The sequence below is a fragment of the Phalacrocorax carbo genome, chromosome Z (assembly GCF_963921805.1).
Source record: "Phalacrocorax carbo chromosome Z, bPhaCar2.1, whole genome shotgun sequence".
Lineage (NCBI taxonomy): Eukaryota > Metazoa > Chordata > Aves > Suliformes > Phalacrocoracidae > Phalacrocorax > Phalacrocorax carbo.
Genome location: NC_087548.1, coordinates 11,507,159 through 11,523,976, shown reverse-complemented (window position 1 = coordinate 11,523,976; position 16,818 = coordinate 11,507,159). Strand labels below are relative to the sequence as shown.

General features: G+C 40.1%; 1 protein-coding gene across 2 annotated transcripts in view; it reads left to right on the top strand.

The window, feature by feature from the left end:
- The first annotated feature begins 97 nt into the window (after positions 1–97).
- The window catches only part of KIF24 (kinesin family member 24), a 33,278-nt gene continuing 16,557 nt past the window's right edge, over positions 98–16,818 (top strand). The window contains exons 1-6 of one of the 2 annotated variants that reach the window (XM_064438905.1): positions 98–186; positions 6,193–6,820; positions 10,116–10,305; positions 12,150–12,247; positions 14,336–14,548; positions 16,090–16,177. In XM_064438905.1, coding sequence (XP_064294975.1) covers positions 6,207–6,820; positions 10,116–10,305; positions 12,150–12,247; positions 14,336–14,548; positions 16,090–16,177 — 1,203 coding nt within the window. In that variant the 5' untranslated portion in view covers positions 98–186; positions 6,193–6,206. Of the gene's footprint in view, positions 187–2,865; positions 3,005–6,192; positions 6,821–10,115; positions 10,306–12,149; positions 12,248–14,335; positions 14,549–16,089; positions 16,178–16,818 lie in introns of those variants that run through there. The other variant, XM_064438906.1, reaches the window with a different exon arrangement.

Here is a 16,818-nt window from a genome sequence, read left to right as displayed (position 1 = left end):
CCGCCCCCTCCGGCCGCCAAGACTTCGGATTGGTTGCTCCTCGGTGGGACGCGCCCCATCCGCTCCTCTCCCTTGTTCTATTCGCTGCCCGCGGGTGCGAGGCTGCGCGGGAGCGTTTGAAGCGGGAAAAGCGTTGTTGCTATGGGGACGCGGCCTAGTCACGGCTGCCCAGCGGCGCCGCGACCGGTGAGTGGCGGCGGGAACGAGACCTGTGGGGCGGCGTGAGGCGGAGGGAGCGGCGGCCGCACTGGGGACGCGGGGGGTCGTCCTGGCGTCCCGGGGACGTGGGGGCACTGCCGCGGTTTCCCCCTCTCAGCCCCGTCCCGCCGCGGGGTCCAGGTGGCGGGGCCGGCGGCTGGCCCGGTGCGGGGCCCTTGCTCTGGAAGAGACTCCTCCTTCCAGGGGGTGAAGACGTGAAGTTCCTCAGCCTGGGGCTAAATTCAGCGAGGGAAGCCAAAAACCCCTATGGGATAAATCCCTGTGGGATTTACCTCTCCGCGATCACGCCCCCTCAGCCACACAGCACAATTCCAGATGGGCGGCGGTTTGTTTGGATACAATTATAAAGTAAATATTGAAAGCTCTTTGGTAAATCTTACCGGCAAGAGAAGCTCGGGCACAGTTTTCAAATAATCAGCATCCCAATATAAGACGTAGATATGTGGGTTTTTTTTTAGCGTGCGGTTGAATATTAGACACTTCCCGTTTCCACGCAGCTGCTATTCGAAGCAGTTGTCGGGGATCAGCTGTAGGATGGAGCCACTTCTGCTGAGGTCGCCAGGCTATACTTAGTATGAAGGGATGGTTGTAAAAAATAGCATTCTCTTGCCAACTGAAAAATACTCTATTGGAAAACAGAAAAAACCAACTTTTAGTTATTGTTTTCAAGTATGTTTCAAAGAGCAATGAAATGAACTGCAGTTTCAGTGCCAAACTCTGTGTCTGTCTGTCAATAGTGAAGGAAGTGGGAGGGTTGCTGCAGGGAGACGACCTGCATCGCGGACCAGATGTAAAATTGTTGTCAGTTAACGTTAAAAGTATTCCCTCCTCCCCAATTACTTTTGCTATACAGAAACTGTAACTGGTTATCTATTTGTTCCTTGCATCTCCAAAACAAGCTGCTACAACGCTTGTTTCAAAGAGCAACAGAACAATTAATACCACGTTGTGTATGTGCAGGGAGTTGCGTAGTATAATCCTGTGATCTTACAAGGGATTTGCTGCAACGTCAAAATGCTGTTTCATAGATCCCTACCTACTGCGTGAAACTAAAATTACAAACTTGTTTTACAGTACAGGTTATCTCTGACTATGGAGCTTGTGTTTATAAAAGTGCAACCGTACCCTGACCCTGTTCTTCACAGGAATACCATAGTTACCAGGGAATGGGGTCAGAATAATTAAAAGTAAAGTATTTTGTGTGGTGCTCTGGAAAATCAAATTAGGCATTCACTTCTGGAGGGCTAAATCAGATTTGGCTTTGGATCACAGTAAAAAAAGGGCTTAATGTTCAGATGAAAAAGAAATAAAGATGGATGACGGGTGACATGAGTTAATAAGTCTCCCTTTTCTCTATCATATGATTATGGGATTGGCTTTGTTGTGGTCTTCCACTCCATACTTCAAAAAGCAGCACACACTTTGGCACGGACAGAGCCTGTGCTGAAGACTTGTTTGGGGTAACGTGGTTACAAGTAATGAATACAATACATTGCTATAGTTGTGGTTAGGAAAGGAAATGTACCTTCCTGCTACATGCTTACAAGTGTTATAAGTTCTTAACTTTTGTTTTTGTAAGGTACTTGTAAAGTAAAATTATTTACATAATACAAAGATAAAGGCAGGAAAACAAGGTGCTGTTTAGGTTTTGTACACCGATTAACAATTACCTTGTTAATCAGATGCCCTTGAAAATTGTGGCTAATAAAATTATTTAACAATCAGACGAGAGTTTATGATTCAGAGTGAATAACTCTAGATTATTTGTGGGATTAAATGCGTAGTTGCATTAGTTTGCATTTGTAGGAGTGCCACATAAGGTTTCTTCACTGTGTCATGACTTAATTTCCCTAGTTTAAAATACAGATATAGTGATACTTGTGCCATGTCTTGGTAGTGACAATCCAGAGTATCAGTGGAAGTCAGCTAAAATTGCCAGGTAGATATGAGTAAACTACAGTGGGATAACAGGACGTGTGAGTGTTATTTGAGTGAACAGTGCACTGAGATCTTTAATATATCAGAGGTTAATAAAGATCAAGATATAGTGGTCTGAGGCTGCTTTGTTCTTAAAATACTCTATGTAGGGATTTTATGTGATTTATTTTACGCAGAGTGACTGACACTCGCTGAGTATCTTTCAAGGCCAGCCATTTTCTCCACTTTGAAAAGTGCATTGAGAATTAAAAGATCTGTGTAGCAGCTAATTAATAATTAAAAGCATTTTAAAATGGAGGATCAGCTTCTAAAGCATGATTTTGTGGTCAGTTAATTTCCTTCAGAATACCTAAAATGTAACTACTCATTTCTGCTATTTACACCTGACTTTTCTTCTGTCCGCAGCTTTAGGGCCTTTAAAAAACCTGTTAATGAAACAGAGGAGGAGTTCTCTGGTGACAAGCTGTGATCTTAGTCTGTGCTTTGAGTTGGTCCCTTTATATAAAATTCTAATGCATTTTTACAACAAGTACTTACCCATTACCAGCATCTGGCAGCCTTTTAAGGTCTTTGTAAAACTTCTTCGCATAAGAAATGAGTTGTAGAGAGCTTGGGTTTGCCACATTAAGATGATCGGCCTACTGGTCCCTTGTCCAGACATCTCACATGTTCCAGCAGTTAGAAACGGCTAACGGTGATACATCTCTCTCGCTGCTAGGTTGCACGTTAGTAAGTAAAGATGCTCTGGACTTCATTGACTTCACTGTTTCACTGACCAGCTTCAGCATCTTTTTGTCAGTGGCAAAGCAGGCCTTTTGTGAGAGAAGGTGAAAATTTCAAAGTGAAGGTGAGTCTTTCTGCCAGCTAAAATGAGAAGGGCAACCACTGAACAGCAAAGAATAACAAGCAATGTTCTAATAGAGATTAAATGAAAAGCTTTTCCTTAGGCCTAAGACTACCTGACCTTATAACTGGGTGCTCATGGAGAATTACACCTTCATACTGACTCACTACTTTCTCAAAATATGTCATTATAACTGTTTTAAGAAGTCTTAGGCTTTTGTCTCAGTACTGTTTTTGGTGAAGCTACCCATAGCTTTGCAAGGAATAAGACCTGGGCTTTGATATGAAACTGCCACACTGAAGAATGTTTTATTTTCTGCTCCAGGACACAATGTTCTCTCAGGTGAATAAACAAAATTAGATCCTGACAATAACTGAGGGAGTGCTGGCTGTTATTTATTGTGAAAAAGTGAAAGTTGTCTCCTTTTTTGCCAGAAGATGGCATTATCATTAACAATTTAGGATTCTTGAAAACCTACCAATACTCCTGCTATTTCTTTACAGAGCCAATTTATTTTGAAGACTTGTGTGACTGTTTTAGAAATGTTGCCTTCAGACAAAAAGAAATCTACTGTGTTGGACAAATTACAGTATTCTTTTAATGAGGAGGAAGGCACTCCTTTCTTTTTGAGCATCGCCAATTAAAAGGGTTTCACAATTTCCTCTGAATTCTCTCATGTATGAACCAGACCAAATCTTTTAGAAAATTGCCTGCTGTTGAGTTTTAAACTAATCAGAAACAATGGAACCCATCACCATGACAATTGCTTACTTTTTTTTCCATGGTTAATTAATTTGTTACTCATTTATTAGTCAATGTTCGGTTTTCCTAAGTTGTGAAATTGCTGTTCCATGGATGGAGAGACCCTGGAGTTATCTCTTAAAACCACTTAGATCCAGTAAGATTTAATTGTATCTGGGGAAGCAGAAGCAGTTACATGTCTTCACAGGCCAGCTGTCATTAAGAAGCCATTTAGTTGCTTTAACATGGCACAGAGCCTTAGTCAATAAGCCATGCAGAGCTGCTTACATGTCGCAGCCCTGACCTTCTTGGATGTTCTGCAGTACCTATATTACTTGGATTTTCTGTATTTTGAGAATCCTAGTCCCTTGTTACCCCAGTTAATGGAAGCTTGTCAGTTTCTAGCTATTTAAATATTTTTTTTTTGTTTAATTTTTAATTAGAACCTTGACCTTCAAATCCTCTGTTCTCTCCCCTTGTCGGCTGCTCTTGTTTTGAGAAGCATATCCGTTTGATTTTTTTTTCCCCTTTTTATCCTCTCTTCTCTCTCCTGTGTTTAACATTATAATGCAAACACAGGTTAACACCAAATTAGTTCTTGCACTGGTCTTTGGCCATTCTGTATTTAACTTGAGCATATATCAAGAGGCAGGTGTAGTCTAGGATACAGAGTGAGAACAGGCAAAAGAAATTTGCTGGATTGTTTTCATGTTTAATAGATTCTCAGCACTTTGAGATTGCCAACTTGACTTTGTGTTATAGCTGCTCCTTTCATCAAACAGAAGTTTCCTGTGCAGCTCACACAGTTACACGGGACCTGGTTTTGTTATAAGCTACCTTATGTAAGATAGGCATTTTTTCCAAAAACATAAACCTCCTTTAAATGAAGTCTGAAGTTCCTGTGGAATTTAATCTGTTAGAGAAGTTGGCATATTGTGAATGCTTGTGAAAACCCTTGCACATGTCATAGCTGGCCTCTCTGATCTTTGGGTTTGCTACCATCTCTGTCAATTTTGCGTTCCCCCTCCCAGGATCTAAGAATATCAGCAGTGGCTCTGACTTCTCCTCAAGCTTCAGAATCACATTACATATATATTGAATAAGTCCACCTACATACCAATGATTTTGTCTTGAAGCTTTTTACTGCTGAATCTCATGATTTTATTGTGGCTGACTACTATCTACAACTTAGACTCTAGCTTCTAAGTCATTGTAGATGTCCTCTACTGCACCTTTTGGCCTCTCTATTACCTTATACAATCAGCACTTTAATATAATTTAAATGTTTTGTTGGTATTATTATTTCAATATAACATGTTAGTTAATGATATGGGATCAAATTTTGGGGTGATATTTGGTAACCTTATTTCCTTTTCTAATGTTGTTGTAGAGATGCTTGAGAATCCTGCTAAAGCACTTCAACCTTGAATTATGGGGGGGAAAACTTAGTCTTAAATGTCTTGGTTTTGCTTAATGTTATTGTGGCCTCCAAACATGAGTAAAAGCTGTATTTGCAAAGGTCCTAGACTTAACAAAGATACATCAAGCAGCAGTGGGCAACAAATACTCAGCTGTATTTGCTGAGGTCCTAGACTGAACAAATATATAAGGCGCAGTGAGCAACAGATACTTGAAGTGCTATCATTTTTCCATTTTATGGAACAAGTAAAAATATCTGCAGATATTAATCCATCTAGATACAGACAGCTGCACAATGCACTGCTAGGGAGACATGAGTGAAGGAGTTGAGGGTTTTTTGGCATACCTTTCAGTGATGCATGTTACTTTTTTGGGTTTCCCAAGAATGCAAGTATGGCGTTCCAGTAGCATATATAGATTTATACAAATTCTGTGTTTCAGATTTCGCAGTATGCTTCCATTATTCTGTCAAGGACACTTAGATACGCTTACAAGATTCATGACATAGAAGAGAAAATTACGCAATGAAACTACAACTTTGCTGTAGTTCATCTATAAGATGACTGGTTTTAATTACTCAGCTTGAGGTGAGGACAAATGCAATTTCTTCTCCTTTGGTTAGTCAACCAGGGATAGCTGAACCACATTAGACCACATGCCCTGATATTAAATTGAGTGTCTAAAATTAGGCATTTTACATTCTGCAGCTTGAGGACAGGGTTTCAGTAGCTGCGGCATTCATCAGCTAGACATCAGGCATGTAGGAACTCTACAGCAGTAAGTAACACTGCATTGTGCATTTCTTACACATTATTGTGTATTGTCTAACTAAAATATAGTTTTGTAGATAAAATATTAGTTTCATGTTTATTTTATTGTTGTTATTGCTATATTGTAAACTTTGAGTTAAACAGGCTTCTAGCCTAACTACAGGTAATGGCATGAGGAAATGTGTAGTTTCTTCATTAGTAACTTTGTCAGATGCGATGTTTCATATGATCCTAATATTTATTTTATTTGGTTTCTTGTAGACTTTAGCTTGAAAATGGCATCATGCCTTTATGAATGCCTTCGTGAGGCAGAACTTGAAAAGTACTATGCCCATTTTGCTGCCTTCGGTCTTCAGAAGATTGATGAGCTTGCTAAAGTTTCCACGAAAGATTATACCAAGCTGGGTGTCCATGACATGAATGACCGCAAACGACTCTTTCAGCTCATTAGAATAATCAAAATTATGCAAGAGGAAGACATTGAAGACTTAAGCAAGAAAGATTTTCAACAAAGTGGCCTTTTCATTCAGCCTCAGATGACCAGATCAGGTCCCCGTAGACAGCTGCGTTTTGAGTCCTTCTTTGAAGAAAATGATGGAACAGTGAAAGGCTCTGAATCTGAATCATATGGTTCATCTGATTTCAGTGCCAATGAGGAGAAGAACAGTGTAGGGGAAATGTTGGGACACATTCAACCACATGATTCAGAGCTGATCAGATTAGTTAGAAGAGACCTAAATACTCCTGGAACATGCACAAAAAAGGACCTGAGCTGTTCAACTGTTTCTGATGATATTGCTCCTCTTCTGGGGGATTCTGAAGCTCCTATTGTACAAAGAATAACTCATATTTCAGGGTATAATTATGGACTACCTCATTCCAGTATCAGGTAATAATCAGTCACCTTTATTTTTCTATATTCAAGTTATTCATAATTAATTCTTTCTTCATTGTGGAGGAGAATCTGTCTTCATCACCTCCAAATAAGCAATCCTACCACTAAAGGGCAATGCAAGATCTTATAGAGAAGAGAGAGATTAATAAACACTTGCAACTCTCCAAGTCTGGTAGAAGGAATCAGCTGAATTTCACCAGCTGCTGCTCACCAAGGTTGTCTAAGAATAGTCTTTATTGTCTTTCAGGATATAAGGCTTTGTTTTCTTGATATTTTGACCAATCTTTCTCTTTTTCTTTCCATGAGACTATCTTATTTTTCCAAAATATGGCATTGTCTGTTGATAAGTTTGTCAAGTTTTTCCCAGTAAAAAGGATACACACTGATGGCTATATATGTTTACAAATAAATTTTTGAACTTGAGCTTTAAAAAGAAACAGAATGACTATAACTGGGATGGAATATAGACGTGGTGGAGAGAGGGATGCCTGCAGCCGCTCCCCAAGCACATTATCTCTAACTTTCCTACTTTCCCCAGTGTTTGGTAACAGAGGGGCTGTGGTTATCTTGAACCAGTGGTAAATCTACCCTGGCAGCATTTTTAGAACAAAAAATGATTTTTTACCTAATACGGCAACGGAGCATGTACACTTCTCCACACGTACTACCAGCATCTAGCTTGTTGCAATGCATTCATGGTGGTTTTGTTTTAAAATGGGGTGAAGAGAGGTAGCCGTATGAGGCTGGGGCTTGGTCTGGGATGGCTCTGGTGGAAGATCTGGTGTGTGGGAGGATCCACGGAGTTGGGATGTAGTTACAACTCCCACTGAGTGTGCATGTAGCCTGGAGGGATAGATGCTGTTGCCACAGCAGAAAAGTACTAAGGTGGCATAGTAGCTAGAGCATGTAACCTGTGAAATCCAAGACACAGGTTTATAACTCTCCTTTGCTGGTAAAAAAATCATTCCCACCTTCCAGAGAAGTGCACTAGCCTCCAACATATATTGGCATCTTAGCGCATTCTCTGCCTCTTCTAGAAGTTGAGCCAAGATGCAACTAAAAGGGCAGGATTTGTAGTGCTAGCAAGTAAAAAATTATAAAATATAACCTAATGGCTCAGCTAGAGGAGTTCAAGATTTTTAATCCTGCATTAGAGCCACGTTCTCCATGTTCTCCCTTTCTTTCCTTGTTCTTCTCTTTTTTTCTAAGCTCATTCTTCCATGCTTGGCTTTATGGTTCATTTTCTGGGCTGTCTGCATCCTCCTCCTGACATGCCTGAGTTTCTCTTTCTCCTGTTTTGACTGCAGAGTACGTGTTGTGCATTCCAGGATTGGGCCAGTCTGCTGACACTTGAGTTTGTGATTCCTGTATTGCAATGCCCAACTCCTTCACTGAATCCATCCATTCCCATGTCACATTGTGATTTGACCACGGCAAAGGCTAATCTAGTCTCATCTATGAGAAACCTTCGAAAACACTGGCATGATTTTAGGTGGCAGAAAGATAAAGAGCTTTTTTAATATGCTTAAATATATTTTGCACTTGCCCACAGCAAATGGCTTCATTTGACAGTAGCAAACAGGGCATAGTGATTCTTCTGACCTGTTGTCTAATCAGATTTCTAATGATATTTGGCAAGATTTTTGGTTTTTCTAGTAATAAAAAATATATTTTGTTATAAAATATAATTTCTATTTAAGAAAGGTTAGTAGAAAACTAAACTTTAGGTTCCGCATATAGACTAAAAATGTATTCTGTTCCTATACAAAATATGTTCAGTTAAATGTGCCTCTGTACTGGAAAAAATTTATGCCTTTTCTCTCATAAACGGATCCTCCAAGTCTTCAGTTTTTCCTTTCTCCAAATCTTGCAATCAGCCCTTCCTCCTTCGAGCAATTAGAGCACCACAGGCTCTTTCTGTAGGTCACCAAATCCAGCCTCTGATGTGAGAATTAAACTTCAGAGCCTCTGATCATTTGCTGGACAACATTTGGTGCCTAGTGGTATCCATAAGCTCACATTAGCTTATGAAGCATCTTATTTCAAGTATCATTGCCTTTCTTTTCAGGGGAAAGAATTTTCCATCTAAACAGAGGGCCTGATCCTAGTCTGCATGGAAAAGCTGCACTAAAATTAAAGGGACTTCAGTTACAAGTAAATATTACTCATGTGTAGTCTTCAAAGACTGCATCTTGAGATTTATATCTGTATGTAGTATGCGTCTAGGGAATCACGCAGCACAACAGCAATGATACTACATGCTTGTAATGAGATTTTGAGTAACTTGTGGGTTTGATTTTCATTTACTAGACAATTAGCATATGTTAGTTTTCAGTTGCTACATTAGGAGATTTTGGAAGGGCGTTCAGACAACATGGCAGAAACACTACTTTTGTGCAAGTTGGTGCTCAGTTAAAACTTCTTTTTTTTTAACTCACAAATTGGCATTCAGATCCAGGCTGAAAATCATTACTTATTTGCCTGAAGATAGCTTGAAAAAGGGACAGGTGGAATGAATACATTTTGCTTGAATTCAAACATATTCTGTCTGACGCATCACAAAATGCTTTACACAGCAGTTTAATCAATGAAACACAAAATGACTTTATGTTTCTGAGGTGTCTGGAAGGGAACTAAAGTAGACTTGCCAGAACAGAAGAGCACAACTTTGCCTGTTGTCTGAAACCACACAATTTTTTATGACAAAAGACCAAACAGGAGACAATTATGAGATCAATACTTCAAATTTTCTTTGAGCTGAAGAGGAACATGGTGATACTATCTTGTTTTCCAGTTTAAGTCATTTAGTTGTAAACTCTTTGGCAGCCTATAATGGGAAGAATGACAACCAGGATAAGGGGAAAGCAACTAAATATTATACCTTCTCCTTTTCAAGATCAGTTCATATTTTTATCTGAACATAATTAAATTACTAATCATGACTGCGAATAATTTCAGTAAGATTAAATTTCATTAAGATAACTTTCATTTTATGCCAGCTTCAATCACATGTTTGTGGACAATTGAAAATATGCCAGTCCAGCAACAAGTTCTAGAATGTAGGTGTATAAACACAACTATTCTTTTAACAGAAGTGCACAAAAAGCATCAGCCTATTTAGGGAAAAAACAGCAGAAACTTCACTGTGTAACAATGAGATGTGTTTTGGGGTTTTTTTGGTAAGCCATTAAAGGCAGAAATATTTATCTGCTAAAACTAATGAATTTATGCATAGCCTAGATTCTTCAGTAACCTGATTTTAAAATAAAAGCCTACACTATTGTTGTAGATCCAGCACTTCTGAGAAAGAGACTCCATGGACAGAGAGTGAAAAAATCAGAGTGTGTGTCCGAAAACGTCCTCTAGGCCTGAGAGAGGAGCGACGTGGGGAGGTTAATATCATCACAGTGAAAGACAAAGAAACCCTACTTCTTCATGAGAAGAAGGAGGCGGTTGATCTCACCCAATATATTTTACAGGTAACATCCTCCACCTGAATGTTGTGTTTATGGGCCAGTCACTTGCATGGTCGCATAAAGCAAATTGTACTTGGAGTTCCAATGAGGGGAAACAGAAAAGGGCTGTCTGCATTTCTTGCACTGAGATATGTGGTGGGCTCTTCTGTGATCTCAGCATGACTATATTTGAATTGCTTCTGACTTATGCCAGCCTGCGGCAGAAAACCTGAGCCCAGAATTTTAAGCCTCAAAAGCATGCCTCTTGCAGCTCTCTTTGCATGTGGCAAAATCAAACCCTCTGCCACGTGCCATTGCTGCAGGAGAATTGCCTGCTCCAGAGGCTCCTGATAGCTTTCCATGGTACTTCAGTGAGAAGTTCCCTTTTCACTATTTCAGCACTGTAGGTCTGTTTCAATGAATTGCATACACCCTCATCTCCTCCCTTTGTTCTCAAATGCTTTTGAAAATTAAGTTCCCTCTTGGTCTTTGTTTCTTAATCCCAAATACCTTGTGCTGTCATAGCTCACATTCTCACTTTTGACTGACAGCACCAGGAACAGAACTGCTTTCTAGAGAGCAGCAAGCCATTCTCACTGTACTGGGTGTTATTTTTACAGTCTGGGTCGTAGGAACAACTGTTTGGGGTATCCAGTGAAAATTCAGTTTGCAGCTCTCGGGCCCAGTTCACGTACCACCTTTTACAGCGCGACACATGCAGCAACTCCACCCCGCTGCCACCACCTGACTACCTATATTTGGCATTTATGTGGTGCTTATCACCTTCGTATCTCAGTGCTGTAATAACCACTCATTAATTTTGTTGTGTCTGTACAGACAAACAAAACCTTGCTGTTAATTTATATAGTCCAAATGACAGTATGCCATGGCAAAGGCAGTGTCTATTCTATAGGACCCAGGAGAACTTACCTGCTTCCAGGTCTGACTACTCACCCTGCCTCCATCTGTGGTTCCTATAGAAAGGACAGGAAGAGGTACGGAGCAAGTGGGAGGTGGGGCATGCTCCAGCTCCAAACGGCAGGCCCGTCACAAAGCACATCTGCCCTCCGAGCTGAGCGTAGTTGCTGAGACTCTGGTTTAACCTGCCTGTGCACTCATGTGGTTTGTGCATTGTGGTAATGGAGATCTACCACCTTGATTTACATTGCCATGAATTTATTAGAGTGCAATGTTAGACACCAGTCCATGGAGGCTCTTTTGACTCTGTGATGTTTGTATCTGTCCCTACAAAACACTGTTCTTAACCTAGAAGGAGCTCATAATGAGCTCTGTTGCAGTGTTTCCAGAGACCCTGCTGCTTTGGGTCAGATCTGGAGTGTGGGAAGTTTTGGGTTTTATTGCCCCCTTCTGAGATAATACAGTCCAGCTTTGCTTAGGTATAACTTCTGACTTCTCTGGCACAAGAACTTTTTAATCTTCAGAACAGAGACAATCACAACTGAGGACTAATTTTGAGAGAGTCACGAGCTGACTCAGTTCTTTTTACTGTGTTAGTGTTACTGTACATCTGTAGGCTGATTCATTTCAGGAATAGATGAAGGCTTTCTTTAACTAGCATTTTTTTCCCCTTGTCAGAAGGCATGTTCTGCTTCAGAATGATGGGAAATTAAGGCATCTTTTCTTCCTTTTTTTTTCTTTTTTTCCTATCCTCAGTCTCTTGATTAATTGTAATGATGTGTTCTTGCATATGTCGTGCTGCATGTTAAATGTGCTAGATCACTTTGTACCTGATTCAAAGTCATATGAAGTCACTGGAAAGCATTCTGTATTTAAATTTACCTTTGAATGGGGGTGAAAGGGAAGTGAAACATATTCATTTTCATGTAAAGAACATATTTATTTTTCAGCATGTTTTTTATTTTGATGAAGTCTTTGGGGAGTCATGTACCAATCAGGATGTGTATATGAAGACAGCTCATCCTCTCATTCAGCATATTTTTAACGGGTAGGGCATCAGTGCTTACATTTGTTTGTTTTTGCCTTTCTGTTTTCCAGTATCATGCACTGCTTTAATTTTCCTTTTATGCTTTTCATCTTTTGAAAAATACATTCATTTCGCCTTTGCCACATACCTTCCACCTTTTAGAATGTCTTTGATTGCAATTTTGACAAAATAAATCAGGGGAAACTTTCTTCACATTTGGTGAGAAATCTAAATCACAGAGTAAGTTAAAATGGGGCTACAGGTGCAACAAAGAGACACACACCATGGCCAGGCTAGAAAGAAAAAATGTGTGCTAGGATTTCTGAAGTCTAGTCTCCACTCTAACAAAGGCTCCTGTGTGGCGTAGCACACTTGTCTGTAGAGGAATAATCTTCCCTGTTTCATGAGACTGCTGTGAGATATTTTTTGATGGGTTTGTACAGTACACAGGGCAATAGAAATTATTAATAACCTTGTGATTTATTTCTGTTTTGTTGATTTGTATTTGCTTAGAGGCTTAATCATAATTACATACTTTCTGATTAATGGGAAATTGATGGTGGCTTTACATGAGTGATCTTATTTTCATGGAGAATAATAAGATTGAATATAGTTACATTTTTTTGAGTCTTTGAAGTAAAGAATTATATATCCATGCTGAAAACTAAGAAATGGAGCATTCTGTTACTGAAAATCTCCAGGTATAATCAGCAGAGACAGTATCATGGTCTTGAGAAAAGGGAAGTGAAAAAGGAGACTAAGGCTTGTAGCTTGCTGTGTAATAATCAGTAAAGACACAATTCACATTACAGCTAATCAGGTAATGCCACCAGAAGAGATGCCACTGTTTTTTCTCAGCTTTCCCTAGCTTTTCTGTCCCTCCTGCTGCATCCCCTTCACTGGCATTGGTCTAATCTGACACCATGGTGAGCTAATTCTGCAACTGAAGATGGCAAGAAATTGTTCACTGTACTTACTGCAGCCCTACATTTTTACCCATTTCTCTGCCAGGGTCCTGATCTAGCTAAAAAGCCTGTTTGTTGTTTTTTTTTTTAAGGTGGGGGAAATAAATAATTTGTTCTGTAATTTCTTTTTTGGCTGATTCAGTTCCCCAAATCACATCATACTTGTGTGTTCAGTATAAAAGCAAGGATGGGGAAGGAGAAATAGGCACGTAGTAACCTCAACTTAAATGGGATTGAAGGGCAGTGGAGCCATATCCTGAGCTCTCCTTGGCAATTTATGTACATTGCCATTATAATCTTAAGGGGATATGACGACAAAGCTGGAGCAATCCGGAATAAGCCAAGACTGCAGTTCCACTAGCTGGAATGAGTGAACCAAACCGCTGTCTGCCACTGAAAGGGGATGATCCCCTTCCTTACCCCACACTAGATACATTCCCATAGGTTACGTGAAGCCAGTTTGGGCATATTTTGTGATCCTCTGTGAGGTACTTTAATTCACTGAAACAGCAGAAATTAGCCTGCAAAAAAGTTGAAAGCTTTCTGCTGTTTCAGTGCAGTAAAGTCAAACATTGGAGCCAGCACAGGCAGGGGTAGGTCAGACAGCTGGGAGCAGAGGAAAGCACAAGACCTTCCCCTAGGCAACAGCAGCTCTTTAGATTAACTTAGCTGCATGCAGGACCGCAGCTGGAGACAAAGTAACCTCGCTCTGTAAATTACAGTGCTGGGGTGCTGATTTTCATCAAGTACAACATATGTTCATATAGAACCTGACTTGTGGTTGTTCTGCATCTCATGTCACAGTCATTTTTCTCTGTGATTCATAATCAGTAGGATTCCTATTCATAAACCTATGATACTTCTGCAGCATCTAAACAGCTGGAAGAATAATAAAGAATTCTTAGTTTTCTTACATGCATTTTTTGGCATCTGGAAGAAAGGGGAGAGCCAGCACCCTGTGACACGCCAGATCTCCATAGGACATGCTTGGGAATCACTGTTAAGTGTTTTGCAGTTTCCCAGAGAGGATAGCAAACAAAACATCATTGCTAGAAGGGTGCTATAGATTGATATCAACATTGCAGAATCTTTTTTGATATGAACAAATCAGATGTGACACTAAAAGTATAAGTTATCTTCACAGAGGTAATGCAACCTGCTTTGCATATGGGCAGACTGGTGCTGGCAAGACTTACACTATGATAGGTACTCACCGGAACCCAGGACTCTATGCCTTGGCTGCCAAGGACATCTTTAGACACCTGGAAGCATCACAGTCAAGGAAAGATCTCGTTTTGATCAGTTTTTATGAGATCTACTGTGGACAGCTTTATGACCTGCTGAACGGAAGGAAGAGGTATTTAAATAAAAATATGGTTTAATATAAAACTATGGTTATGAATTGGTTAGTATTTATAAATGAGTGACAGTTTCATGAAATTACATTTAACATGGTACCTTTTATAGCAAATGTTATGTATTTAATTAGGGTTGTTCCAAGGAGCTACTTGGAGAGGAAGGCAGAATCTGACACTAAATACTGTGGCATTGATAGGGGCTCCTGGTTTTTACTATTTTGCGGGGGGAAATAAGTAAGAATAAGGACCTGAGGTTGAGAAATGAGGTCATGCTGTTTTGCTTACGCTATAATAATATAATAGCTGAACATCGTAGGTAAAGAAAGAACTTTCTTGTGGCCAGAAGTTCTTCATTGTGGAGTCCCTGTCTTTCCATGCTCAAACATAGCCTCTGGCTTCCCCTCCTGCTGTGCCAGTGGGGCTTTGGCTTGTGCCACTCTAGTCTCTGAAGATCCCATGGATCTCCCACTTGCCATGCTTGACACTGCAGAGTCTGCTCACTTTCTCCCTAAGCACCTTTCCCGACAGCCCAGTGACTCAGCCAGAGCAAGCCTCCACAGGTGGTGCTGCCATCACCCTCAGCAGTAGCACCTTAGCCCCAGGCTTATTTGAATGTATGTATGCTCCTACAGGAGCTCCATCCGGAATGGAAATTGGGGCAACTCAGTACGTACTTGATATGAAAAAGTTACTGTGGTCTGAAATCTCTAAATATAAAATAACAGTCAGTTAAGAACTCAGCAGTGAAATCTTTTCAGAGTGATCTTGAAGGAACATTACCTATCAGCTGGAGGCCTTTAGCAGCTTCAAGGGCACCCTCCTTAGAACACACTGGAGGGATCTAGAGGGAGGCTTTGTGCCTGGGGGAGTGAGCATCTGTTCTCAAAGGAAGCACCTATGTCTGTGCATGTGTGTTCCCTTTCTCCAAAACAGTCTTTAAGGAGCAGGTAGTGTAATCTACTATGTAAAGAGTCGATTTACTAAGAGTCTCCTTATATTCTCTGCATGTCCATTAGCTATCTTACATGTCAATGAAGATTAAACTTCCTCCTGTGTGCATCATGCTTTGTATTCTTCCTGTATACTGTAACACTTCTATGTGATTCATAGCAGAGGTGCTCTGAAATCTGACTCTATGGCTATGGGAGCTGCTTTAAAATCCTGTGCAAAAATGTTGAGAACTTGAACAGAGCATAACTTGCAGTCTGAACTTCCTAGATAAGCCTGAGGTGCAGTCTGAAGAGAGACAGGAACTCTAAAATGTAAACATGATAATTTACTTCCCTGCTTTATTATATTACATTTATTATATTCCTGAACTAGCAGAGATACGTTGCTAATGTCTCTTTAACAGTGAAATGTCAGTGGTACATATTTTAAATGAAACACCTCTTCATCTCTGAAAATAAATGAATGACAGTGGTGCTGCTCCCCAGCTAGTAGCCTTGATTGCTTTTTCAGTGTCACAGCACTGAAATGTGTTTTCTTTGCTGCTATTTGAGACTTCAGAAATCTGCTTTCTGCACTGTTTCATTTTCAGGCTTTTTGCAAGAGAAGATAGCAAGCATGTTGTTCAAATAGTTGGACTGCGGGAGGTTCAGGTGGACTCTGTAGATCTACTGTTGGAGGTAACCTCTAAGTTTGCGATTATTTTTTGTCATCTACAGCCTGATTTGCTGATTTGTGAGATATGTCATTTGCAGAGATTGTTAGTTGTTGTGCAGTACATGTGCATGTTCCTGTTTAAAGTTCTGTAATTGGCAGACCACTGAGGAGCACTATTAAAAGTTCTTTTATTCAGTAAGCTCTGGGGTCACTGTGACTTGTGCTAGCAACATGCAAGCTGTCGATCTACAGCTGTCGCTTCTGCTGCCACTCCTTATGGAGAGATCTTTGCCAAGAAACAGGCTGCTGTCACTATTCCAGAAATTAAAAAGTGTCCCAGCAAGGGACCCCAAAAGCTGGTTAAGTATTTTCTCCCAGTGTAATTTATTTGGCTTCTATAAACTTAAATTTTCTGTATTAAAGGATGTGGGACAAAAGGTGTAAATTTGAAAATTAATAGAACTAGAAATTAGAAAATACTTAAGATTGAGATACTGAACTGAATTAGAATTAAAACACTGCTTAGATAATGATGGGTGATAACAGCCAAGTAAAATTAGGATCTTTAAACAGTAGCTGACATTCAGCAAAAGCAAGGCTTCAGTTTTCCTTCCCTGCCTGGCTGAGCCCTAAAAGGGCACTGGCAAATATTCTGCATTGTCCT